Source organism: Heptranchias perlo, chromosome 17, assembly GCF_035084215.1.
Source record: "Heptranchias perlo isolate sHepPer1 chromosome 17, sHepPer1.hap1, whole genome shotgun sequence".
NCBI classification, from domain to species: Eukaryota; Metazoa; Chordata; class Chondrichthyes; order Hexanchiformes; family Hexanchidae; genus Heptranchias; species Heptranchias perlo.
Genome location: NC_090341.1, coordinates 2,055,744 through 2,068,388, shown reverse-complemented (window position 1 = coordinate 2,068,388; position 12,645 = coordinate 2,055,744). Strand labels below are relative to the sequence as shown.

General features: G+C 49.5%; 1 protein-coding gene across 1 annotated transcript in view; it reads left to right on the top strand.

Annotated features, from left to right (window-relative positions):
* The window catches only part of LOC137333964 (sodium- and chloride-dependent creatine transporter 1-like), a 146,861-nt gene that overhangs the window by 17,430 nt on the left and 116,786 nt on the right, over positions 1 to 12,645 (top strand). The window contains exon 2 of the mRNA XM_067998335.1: positions 3,881 to 4,126. Within this exon, the coding sequence (XP_067854436.1) occupies positions 3,881 to 4,126 (246 nt within the window). The remainder of the gene's footprint in view (positions 1 to 3,880; positions 4,127 to 12,645) is intronic.

Below are 12,645 nucleotides of genomic sequence, written 5' to 3'. Positions count from 1 at the left end.
TGTCCTCTGGTTCTTGACCCCTCCGCCAATGGGAACAGTTTCTCTCTATCTACTCTGCCTAGACCCTTCATGATTTTGAACACCTCGATCAAATCTCCTCTCAACCGTCTTTGTTCCAAGGAGAACAACCCCAGCTTCTCCAGTCTATCCACATAACTAAAGTCCCTCATCCCTGGAATCATTCCAGTAAATCTCTTCTGCACCCTCTCTAAGGCCTTCACATCTTTCCTAAAGTGTGGTGCCCAGAACTGGACACAATACTCCAGTTGTGGCCGAACCAGTGTTTTATGAAGGTTCATCATGACTTCCATACTTTTGTACTCTGTGCCTCTATTTATAAAGCCCAGGATCCCGTATGCTTTTCTAACCGCTTTCTCAACCTGCCCTGCCACTTTCAACAATTTGTGCACATATACTCCCAGATCTCTCTGTTCCTGTACCCCTTTTAGAATTGTGCCCTCTAGTTTATATTGCCTCTCCTCATTCTTCCTACCTGGAAGATTAGGCAGTGATTTGATCAAAGTTTTCAAGATATTAAGGGGAACTGATAGGGTAAATAGAGAGAAACTATTTCCGCTGGTTGAGGAGTCTAGGACTAGGCAACAGAGCCTGAAAATTAGAGCCAGGACTTTCTGGAGTGAAGTTAGGAAACACGCAAAGGGTGGGAGAAGTTTGGAACTCTCTTCTGCAAACGGCAGTTGATGCTCAATTGTTAATTTTAAAGCTGAGATTGATCGATTTTTGTTAACCAAAGGTATTAAAGGACATGGAGTTAGGTCACAGATCAGCCATGATCTCATTGAATGGTGGAACAGTCTCGAGGGGCCAAGTGGCCTCCTCCTGTTCCTATGTTCCTGTTCCTATTTTGCAGTCAAAACAGCAGACTGGAATGCTCATGCCTGCTCCACATAAACTTAGTACTGGTGCCCATTGCACTGCACCATCTGAAGACAGGTCCCTTCATATAGCAATGGATCTCAAAGTTCCATCACACACCCGTGCAGTGTGCAGCTCCTTATTGACTGAACCAGTCTGTCAGCAAGTGTCTGACGTGGTTATTCCTTCAGTTATTATTGAGCGTCTGGGGTGAGCTGTGGGCTCAGACATCACCCTGCTCGGTTCTTGATATCAGGTTAGGTTTGTCGTTTATTGAGACCTTGTAGATGGAGGACCAAGGCCCTAAGACACAGGAGATTGAAAAGTGTAGGAGGAAAGACAAGGAATAAGTAACAAGCAGGTGATGCAAGTTTGTTATTTTACCAGGAATGTTCAGGATGTGGGTGTCACTGGCAAGGCCCACATTTATTGTCCATCCCCAGTTACAACTGAGTCACTTGCTAGATCACTTCAGAGGGCAGTTAAGAGTCAACCAACCACATTGGTGCGGGGACTGGAGTCACATATAGGCCCAGACCGGGTAAGGACGGCAGGTTTCCTTTAGTGAATTAACATTGGTCAATGAGTTGGGTTTTTACAACAATCTGACAGCTTTTTATTTCCAGATTTTTTAAACTGAAGTCAAATTCTCAAACTGCCACTGGGTGGGATTTGAACTCATGTTCTCTGGATTATTAGTCCAGTAACATAATCACTACACCACCGTACACCATTATAAAATCACTGAGACTATAGGAGGAAAGCAGGACTGAGGGAGGAGAGGAGTTCCACAGTTCTGCTGTCCTGGGAAGGAACAAGTTAGGAACGGTGTGATGAACCTCGCTTGCACTGCAGGGCAGAGTGTGCAGGAGGAGGAAGATCGGCAGCTCAGAAGAAACCAGAGTGGAAAGTTCCAGAGGAGCAAACTGGGGCAAAGCCAGGATAGGTGGTGTGGGAGAGGCTGCAGGGAGAATCGGATGGGAATACCTGGCATTAAACCCTGGGGCCCCGTTAGTGCTGGTCGAATGGGTTGTGTTGACTACTCTTGAGTGGGTTGTCTCTTTCTCTCCTCAATCACTGACACGCAGCCTGGGAGTTGAGAGTTACGTGGGAGTGCTGCACTGTAGGAGGGTCAGTACTGAGGGAGCGCTGCACTGTCGGAGGGTCAGTACTGAGGGAGTGCTGCACTGTCGGAGGGTCAGTACTGAGGGAGTGCTGCACTGTCGGAGGGTCAGTACTGAGGGAGCGCTGCACTGTCGGAGGGTCAGTACTGAGGGAGCGCTGCACTGTCGGAGGGTCAGTACTGAGGGAGCGCTGCACTGCCGGAGGGTCAGTACTGAGGGAGCGCTGCACTGTCGGAGGGTCAGTACTGAGGGAGCGCTGCACTGTCGGAGGGTCAGTACTGAGGGAGCGCTGCACTGTCGGAGGGTCAGTACTGAGGGAGCGCTGCACTGTCGGAGGGTCAGTACTGAGGGAGCGCTGCACTGTCGGAGGGTCAGTACTGAGGGAGCGCTGCACTGTCGGAGGGTCAGTACTGAGGGAGCGCTGCACTGTCGGAGGGTCAGTACTGAGGGAGCGCTGCACTGTCGGAGGGTCAGTACGGAGGGAGCGCTGCACTGTCGGAGGGTCAGTACTGAGGGAGCGCTGCACTGTCGGAGGGTCAGTACTGAGGGAGCGCTGCACTGTCGGAGGGTCAGTACTGAGGGAGCGCTGCACTGTCGGAGGGTCAGTACTGAGGGAGCGCTGCACTGTCGGAGGGTCAGTACTGAGGGAGCGCTGCACTGTCGGAGGGTCAGTACTGAGGGAGCGCTGCACTGTCGGAGGGTCAGTACTGAGGGAGCGCTGCACTGTCGGAGGGTCAGTACTGAGGGAGCGCTGCACTGTCGGAGGGTCAGTACTGAGGGAGCGCTGCACTGTCGGAGGGTCAGTACTGAGGGAGCGCTGCACTGTCGGAGGGTCAGTACTGAGGGAGCGCTGCACTGTCGGAGGGTCAGTACTGAGGGAGCGCTGCACTGTCGGAGGGTCAGTACTGAGGGAGCGCCGCACTGTTGGAGGTGTCAGTACTGAGGGAGTGCAGCACTGTCGGAGGGTCAGTACTGAGGGAGTTCTGCACTGTCGGAGGGTCAGTACTGAGGGAGTGCTGCACCGTCGGAGGGTCAGTACTGAGGGAGTGCTGCACCGTCGGAGGGTCAGTACTGAGGGAGTGCTGCACTGTCGGAGGGTCAGTACTGAGGGAGCACTGCACTGTCGGAGGGTCAGTACTGAGGGAGTGCTGCACTGTCGGAGGGTCAGTATTGAGGGAGTGCTGCACTGTCGGAGGGTCAGTACTGAGGGAGTGCAGCACTGTCGGAGGGTCAGTACTGAGGGAGCGCTGCACTGTCGGAGGGTCAGTACTGAGGGAGCGCCGCACTGTCGGAGGGTCAGTACTGAGGGAGCGCTGCACTGTTGGAGGGTCAGTACTGAGGGAGGGCTGCACTGTCGGAGGGTCAGTACTGTGGGAGCGCTGCACTGTCGGAGGGTCAGTACTGAGGGAGGGCTGCACTGTCGGAGGGTCAGTACTGAGGGAGCGCTGCACTGTCGGAGGGTCAGTACTGAGGGAGTGCTGCACTGTCAAAGGTGGTTTCTTTCAGATGAGACATTAAACCAAGGCCCCCTGTCTGCCCCTCTCAGGTGGATGTAAAAGATCCCACGGCCATTATTCGAAGAAGAGCAGGGGAGTTCTCCCCGGTGTCCTGGGGCCAATATTTATCCCTCAACCAACATCACTAAAAACAGATTATCTGGTCATTATCACATTGCTGTTTGTGGGATCTTGCTGTGCACATATTTGGTTCCCGTATTTCCTACATTACAACAGTGACTACACTTCGAAAAGCCCTTCATTGGCTGAAAAGCGCTTCGGGGTATCCTGACGTCGTGAAAGGTGTTATAGAAATGGAAATCTTTCTTTGTTTCTTGATCACCTCTTTCATTGTCTCATGGTGTGTTCTTTTTTTGGGTCTAGGTGGAAATGGCTGTCCCAGTGTCCCTGAAGCAGAAAGCCTTGAACTGGTTGGAGATCCAGAGTCTGTTCATGAAGATAAATCTGTATTGACTCCTCTTGTTGTCACAAATGGTTGTGTCAAAGTTCCGGTCGTAGAACGTGAGACCTGGACCCGTCAGATGGACTTCATCATGTCCTGTGTGGGATTTGCAGTGGGATTGGGCAATGTCTGGCGATTCCCTTACCTATGTTATAAAAACGGAGGTGGTGAGTGCAATGTTAAAACTCTGACACTATCTGATTCCCCATTTTGTGGTGTAGGAATCCCATCTGTTCATTGTCCTCTGCTTTAATTCCACAAAGGCCCAGTGTGGAAATGAACTGCACAGTGTGTTACCAGGATATGTACATCGTCCCCCGGCTCCCAGCTCCAGTCTCCGCCCAAACACCAAACATTGAGCTCAAAGTCTCTCTGAATGTCATTCCATGATTGGTTCCCAACTTCTGCGTCTCGAGCTCCTATTCGGGGGGGATGGGTGCAGGGGTCAGGGTCAGCTTTGGCTGTAATGACTCTCCATGGTCAAAATATCCCGTCAACACCGTGATTATAATCCCCTCCCCCCACTCCCCCGAGCCTGACGAGAATGGGGAGTGGAGGGGGTTAAAATAGGGGGCAGAGTACTTACCTCCCGCTCTCCCGTCAGCTGCTATTTTAACCCCCGGGTTTCGGAAGGCGAGTGAGGCAATCGCCAGACAGTCGAGGGCCTTGCGAATATTCCAAAGTCGGGGTCTGATGCTGTCAATCAGACCTCAACGTGAATTGAACCCCTGTCTGTGGGACACTCACTGAACCCCTGTCTGCGGGACACTCACTGAACCCCTGTCTGCGGGACACTCACTGAACCCCTGTCTGCGGGACACTCACTGAACCCCTGTCTGCGGGACACTCACTGAACCCCTGTCTGCGGGACACTCACTGAACCCCTGTCTGCGGGACACTCACTGAACCCCTGTCTGCGGGACACTCACTGAACCCCTGTCTGCGGGACACTCACTGAACCCCTGTCTGTGGGACACTCACTGAACCCCTGTCTGCGGGACACTCACTGAACCCCTGTCTGCGGGACACTCACTGAACCCCCGTCTGCGGGACACTCACTGAACCCCTGTCTGCGGGACACTCACTGAACCCCTGTCTGCGGGACACTCACTGAACCCCTGTCTGCGGGACACTCACTGAACCCCTGTCTGCGGGACACTCACTGAACCCCTGTCTGCGGGACACTCACTGAACCCCGGACAGAAGAGGTCTGGTTTGTTCACATTTTTATTGTTTTCCTTGTGGGCCTAGAGAAGCAGATGGAGCTTCTCCAGACCCAGGGTTTAACCCCCTCCCCTGACCACACTTGCCTCCTGACCCTGTTCCCCCCCCTCCCCGATAAACATAGGAATGCCCGGACGGTGAAAGACCAAAGTCCATCTAGTTCACCTTCGACCACCAGGTAGTCTATGATATAACGATAATGGATTGTTGACCAATCCTAGCAATCAATCTCCATCAGTGAGTCTACAACAGACCCAGACATGAGGTGAGGAAAACCCCCAGTGGGGGAGAGCTTTGGGAACCAGAGGTCTAAAGTCACCTGTTCCTCCCGAGCCTGTTACACTCAACACACGTCATAAAGAAAGAAAGAACTTTCATTTCTATCGCACTTTTCACAATCTTAAGATGTCCCAAAGTGTTTTACAGCCAATGAAATACTTTTTGAAGTGTAGTCACTGTTGTAATGTTTGAAACGCGGCAGTCAATTTGTGCACAGCAAGATCCCACAAACAGCAATGAGATAAATGACCAGATAATCTGTTTTAGTGTTGTTAGTTGAGGGATAAATATTGGCCCCAGGACACCGGGGAGAACTCCCCTGCTCTTCTTTATATAGTGGCCGTGGGATCTTTTACATCCACCCGAGAGGGGCAGGCGGGGCCTCGGTTTAACGTCTCATCCAAAAGTCATGTCTCAAATTACTCATGTACTTATGACTTACCTTAGTGCCAGGCGGCGTTCCCTCAGGTCCCCTGTGACCTCCAGCTGCCTGGAATCCCGCTCCCGCTCCTGGCCTTCTGGTCATCTCCCCCTGGGATTGGGCGGGAGTCAGCTTCCACAAATCTCAGTCAGGCCCGGGGGTTTGAAAGCGGCCCAGGCCTCAGTCTGGTGTAAGCGCATCACTTGCTTCTGCCCAATTTGCACTGCACTTATACCCCAGTTACAGTCGGGCCTTTAATGTCCAGGCTCACAAATGAAGAACGGCCACTTGGGTGAGGGGCCAGAATACGGCCATAGGGCAGCACGGTGTCAAGGACAGGGAGAAAATAGAATAATAACCGGGAATTCTGACCATTGGAGGATGCAATGGATGCACACTGTGATTTGTGGCAGTTTTCTTGGTACCTGCCCTGGGATTCTGTATCTAACCCGTGCTGTACCTGACCTGAGAGTGTTTGATGGGACAGTGTAGAGGGAGCTTTACTCTGTATCTAACCCGTGCTGTACCTGTCCTGGGAGTGTTTGATGGGACAGTGTAGAGGGAGCTTTACTCTGTATCTAACCCGTGCTGTACCTGCCCTGCGAGTGTTTGATGGGACAGTGTAGAGGGAGCTTTACTCTGTATCTAACCCGTGCTGTACCTGCCCTGCGAGTGTTTGATGGGACAGTGTAGAGGGAGCTTTACTCTGTATCTAACCTGTGCTGTACCTGCCCTGGGAGTGTTTGATGGGACAGTGTAGAGGGAGCTTTACTCTGTATCTAACCTGTGCTGTACCTGCCCTGGGAGTGTTTGATGGGACAGTGTCGAGGGAGCTTTACTCTGTATCTAACCCGTGCTGTACCTACCCTGGGAGTGTTTGATGTTGAGGGTAAGTGTCTATGATGCAAAAGTGCCCCATCCCTCACCTTGATGTACAAGAGACTCATTAAGTGGTATAAATTTAAGGAAGAGCTGATGCAAGGCTGGCCTTGGGCTGGTAAAGTAAATGGTGCTATAGCCGGATGGACCTGTCCTAATTCAAACCTAACTGGACTCAGTCCCTGATCCACAGCTCGTTCCCTCAGTCCAGTTATACTGGTTGATTTTACTTTGGTTGCCAGTAATTTTCCATCAGGAGCATTAACTTCATTGAAAACACAAAAACATGAGTTAGGGATTGGTTGGGATCTGGCTCTCTATTGGATATAGTCTCCCTTTCTTATATTTGTTAGATATTGAAAGGATTTTATCCTTTTCTTTTTCAAAAAAGAGCAGGAATATTACAGACAATCATTCTTTGGTTTTATAATCTCATTTCCTTGTGATCATCTTTCTATTTATATATCATATACCATAAATCGCACAGTCCACGGACACTCTCCCCTATCACGAGTTCTACCCACCCATTTAATCTCCTCCCGCAGTCCATGTACACTCTCCCCTATCATGGGCTCTACCCACTCAATTAATATGTAAGTAAATATTTTATCAGCATTATAGACTTCAAGAGGATACAGACAGGCTGGTGGAATGGGCGGACACGTGGCAGATAAAATTTAACGCAGAAAAATGCGAAGTGCTGCATTTCGGTAGGAAGAACGAGGAGAGGCAATATAAACGAGAGGGCACAATTCTAAAAGGGGTACAGGAACAGAGAGATCGGGGGGTATATGTGCACAAATCATTGAAGGTGGCAGGGCAGGTTGAGAAAGCAGTTAAAAAAGCATACGGGATCCTGGGCTTTATAAATAGAGGCATAGAGTACAAAAGCAAGGAAGTCATGATGAAACTTTATACAACACTGGTTCGGCCACAACTGGAGTATTGTGTCCAGTTCTGGGGACTGCACTTTAGGAAAGATGTGAAGGCCTTAGAGAGGGTGCAGAAGAGATTTGCTAGAATGATTCCAGGGATCAGGGACTTTAGTTACGTGGATAGACTGGAGAAGCTGGGGTTGTTCTCCTTGGAACAGAGATGGTTGAGAGGAGATTTGATCGAGGTATTCAAAATCATGAAGGGTCTAGACAGAGTAGATAGAGAGAAACTGTTCCCATTGGTGGAAGGGTCAAGAACCAGAGGACACAGATTTAAGGTGATTGGCAAAAGAACCAAAGGTGACATGAGGAAAAACTTTTTTACACAGCGAGTGGTTAGGATCTGGAATGCACTGCCCGAGGGGGTGGTGGAGGCAGATTCAATCATGGCCTTCAAAAGGGAACTGGATAAGTACTTGAAAGGAAAAAATTTGCAGGGCTACGGGGAAAGAGTGGGGGAGTGGGACTAGCTGGATTGCTCTTGCATAGAGCCGGCACAGACTCGATGGGCTGAATGGCCTCCTTCAGTGCTGTAACCTTTCTATGATTCTATGATATTACTTTAGTTAATCGAGATGCTATCATGATGGCTTCCGGTCCGTGAGACAGTGGATAGTGAGTGTAATCCTATCCCTGAGCTTGTTCTTGCTCCGTCTACACAACGTAAAGCTGAAACAAACTGGCTCCGTGTCAGGAATTGGGGAAATTACAAATTTCCATTGACAATTGAATAACAGTGCAGCCAAGAACTGTGGCCGTGAGAGAGAGAGATTCAACCAGGATCCGGCCATTCAAACTTCAAGCCATGAACAGACCCCTAAAGGGACAGAATCTTTGTGAAAAAATGTATTTGGCAAATATTTTGTTTGGGGAGAGAGAGAAAAATGGTTGTAATTGCCTTGTGTCACCGAGGGATTAACTGGCAGTTGATGGAAGAGCTTGTTCCAGTACATTCTTTATTTCATATACACCAGGGAGAAGGTGAGTGAACGTGATCAGGATCATATTCCACTTCAACTGTGACCTTCCAAATTAATTCTTCCCTTCCTCTCATGATTAAATGCAGTGTTGTAGTTTGGCTGGTTCCTCACCATCCATGTTGTATAAGTTCCCAACACAGAGATTTCTGCCATGTTTAAGTTGTCGGCCGGGGCTCAGTGAGCAGCACTCTCACCTCTGAGTCAGAAAGTCGTGGGTTCAAGTCCCACTCCCGAGCCTTGAGCCCATAATCCAGGCTGACACTCCCAGTGCAGTACTGAGGGAGCACTGCACTGTCGGAGGGTCAGTACTGAGGGAGTGCTGCACTGTCGGAGGGTCAGTACTGAGGGAGTGCTGCACTGTCAGAGGGTCAGTACTGAGGGAGTGCTGCACTGTCAGAGGGTCAGTACTGAGGGAGTGCTGCACTGTCGGAGGGTCAGTACTGAGGGAGCGCTGCATTGTCGGAGGGTCAGTATTGAGGGAGCGCCGCACTGTCGGAGGGTCAGTACTGAGGGAGTGCTGCACTGTCGGAGGGTCAGTGCTGAGGGAGCGCCGCACTGTCGGAGGGTCAGTGCTGAGGGAGCGCCGCGCTGTCGGAGGGTCAGTGCTGAGGGAGCGCCGCGCTGTCGGAGGGTCAGTGCTGAGGGAGCGCTGCGCTGTCGGAGGGTCAGTACTGAGGGAGTGCTGCACTGTCGGAGGGTCAGTGCTGAGGGAGCGCTGCACTGTCGGAGGTGCTATCTTTCGTGCTGGGACATTAAACTGAGGGCCTGTCTGTCCTCTCAGGTGGATGTAAAAGATCCCATGCCACTATTTTGAAGAAGAGCAGGGAAGTTCTTCGAGGGGCCAATATTTATCCCTCAACCAACATCACTAAAAAAACAGATTATCTGGTCATTATCACATTGGGATCTTGCCTTGCACAAATTGGCTGCTGCGTTTCCTACATTACAAGAGTGACTACACTTCAAAAATACTTCATTGGCTGTGAAATGCTTTGGACCATCCTGAGGTCGGGAAGGGCTCTATATAAATACAAATCCTCTCCTTTTCCCACCTGCTCCTGGATTTGCACCAGGCATTTTCACACTGTCAGTTTGAAAGGAAAACAAATCGTCTTTTGACTTGCTGATGGATGTGACCACATCACCTTATGGAATGTCTCAATGCCAGATGTGGAGATGCCGGTGATGGACTGGGGTTGACAATTGTAAACAATTTTACAACACCAAGTTATAGTCCAGCAATTGTATTTTAAATTCACAATGCCAGAGATTGGGAACTTTCACAATCCACAATGCCAGAGATTGGGAACTTTCACAATCCCTCAATGCCAGAGATTGGGAACTTTCAAAAAGGGACGGGCTTTGTGGGGCCGAATGGCCTTTTCCTGTTCCTAATAATTCTTATAATGACAGTTCCACCCTGACTCAGTGATTGAAATGACGCTGTGGGATATTACCAACAAACACATGTTGTGTTTGCATGAAATTCTCTATCCATTATTTTAATAACAGTGAACCATTCGAGTGAACAGTTTGTGAACACAAGAAACACAGGAATTTATAAATAGCCCATTAACTGGTTTATTACTAATATTACACAGCATGATTTCAACCCCTTAACCTTCTTCGACGTGTATCAAAGCCACTGGTTTTAATATATTATATGTAGTACCGTTACCTCTGGAGTCCCCCAAGGATCTATCCTTGGTCCCCTCCTATTTCTTATCTGCATGCTGCCCCTTGGCGACATCATCCAAAAACACAATGTCAGGTTCCATGTGTACGCTGACGACAGCCAGCTCTCCCCACAAATACCTCCCTTGACCCCTAACTGTCTCTGATTTGTCACACTGCTTGTTCAACAGGCAGTACTGGATGAACAGAAATTTCCTCCAACTAAATATTGGAGGAACTGCCTCAAACTTCGTTCCGTAGCCACCGACTCCATCCCTCTCCCTGGCCACTGACTCCATCCCTCTCCCTGGCCACTGACTCCATCCCTCTCCCTGGCCACTGACTCCATCCCTCTCCCTGGCCACTGACTCCATCCCTCTCCCTGGCCACTGACTCCATCCCTCTCCCTGGCCACTGACTCCATCCCTCTCCCTGGCCACTGTGTGAGGCTGAACCAGACCGTTCGCAACCTTGGCGTCCTATTTGAACCTGTGATGAGCTTCTAACCCCATATCCGCTCCATCACCAAGACCGCCGACTTCCACCTCCATAACATCGCCCGTCTCCGCCTCTGCCTCAGCTCATCTGCTGCTGAAACACTCATCCATGTGATCTCATTAAAACATATCAGACTCTGAGAGCTCGCCAGGGTTCAAGAAGAAGGCTCACCAACACCTTCTCAGGGCAACTAGGGATGGGCAATAAATTCCGGCCACATCCCGAGAATGAATAAAGGTGATAAAGCCATGAACCATCACAACACATAGTAGAACAGGCTGGGGCTCGTTTCTCTGGAAAAGAGAAGGCTGATGGGTGACCTGATAGAGGTCTTTAAAATTATGAAAGGGTTTGATAGGGTAGATGGAGAGAAGATGTTTCCACTTGTGGGGGAGACCAGAACTAGGGGTCATAAATATAAGATAGTCACTAATAAATCCAATAGGGAATTCAGGACAAATTTCTTTACATAGAAACATAGAAAATAGGAGAAAGAGTAGGCCATTCGGCCCTTCGGGCCTGCTTCGCCATTGAAAATGATCATGGCTGATCGTCTAACTCAGTACCCTGTTCCCACTTTTTCCCCATATCCCTTGATCCCTTTAGCATTAAGAAATCTATCTACCTCCTTCTTGAATACATCTAATGACTTGGTCTCCACTGCCTTCTGTGGTAGAGAATTCCACAGGTTCACCACCCTCTGAGTGAAGAAATTTCTCCTCATCTCGGTTCTAAATGGCATACCCCGTATCCTGAGACTGTGACCCCTGGTTCTGGACTCCCCAGCCATCGGGAACATCCTCCCTGCATCTAGTCTGTCTAGTCCTGTTAGAATTTTATATGTTTCGATGAGATCACCTTTCATTCTTCTAAACTCTAGTGAATATAGGCCTAGTCGACCCAATCTCTCCTCATACGTCAGTCCTGCCATCCCAGGAATCAGTCTGGTAAACCTTCGTTGCACTCCCTCCATGGCAAGGACATCCTTCCTCAGATAAGGAGACCAAAACTGCACACAATACTCCAGATGTGGTCTCACCAAGGTCCCGTACAACTGCAGTAAGATATCCCTGCTCCTGCACTCAAATCCTCTTGCAATGAAGGCCAACATACCATTCGCCTTCCTAACTGCTTGCTGCACCTGAATGCTCGCTTTCAGCGACTGGTGTACAAGGACACCCAGGTCTCGTTGCACCTCCCCTTTTCCCAATCTATCACCATTCAGATAATGATCTGCCTTTCTGTTTTTACAACCAAAGTGAATAACCTCACATTTATCCACATTATACTGCATCTGCCATGTTCTTGCCCACTCACCCAATTTGTCTAAATCACATTGGAGCCTCTTTGCATCCTCCTCACAGCTCACATTCCACCCCAGCTTTGTGTCGTCTGCAAACTTGGAAATGTTACATCGGAACATAGGAACATAGGAACAGGAGTAGGCCATTCAGCCCCTCGTGCCTGCTCCGCCATTTGATAAGATCATGGCTGATCTGTGATCTAACTCCATATACCTGCCTTTGGCCCATATCCCTTAATACCTTTGGTTGCCAAAAAGCTATCTATCTCAGATTTAAATTTAGCAATTGAGCTAGTATCAATTGCCGTTTGCGGAAGAGAGTTCCAAACTTCTACCACCCTTTGTGTGTAGAAATGTTTTCTAATCTCACTCCTGAAAGGTCGGGCTCTAATTTTTAGACTGTGCCCCCTACTCCTAGAATCCCCAACCAGCGGAAATAGTTTCTCTCTATCCACCCTATCTGTTCCCCTTAATATCTTATAAACTTTGATCA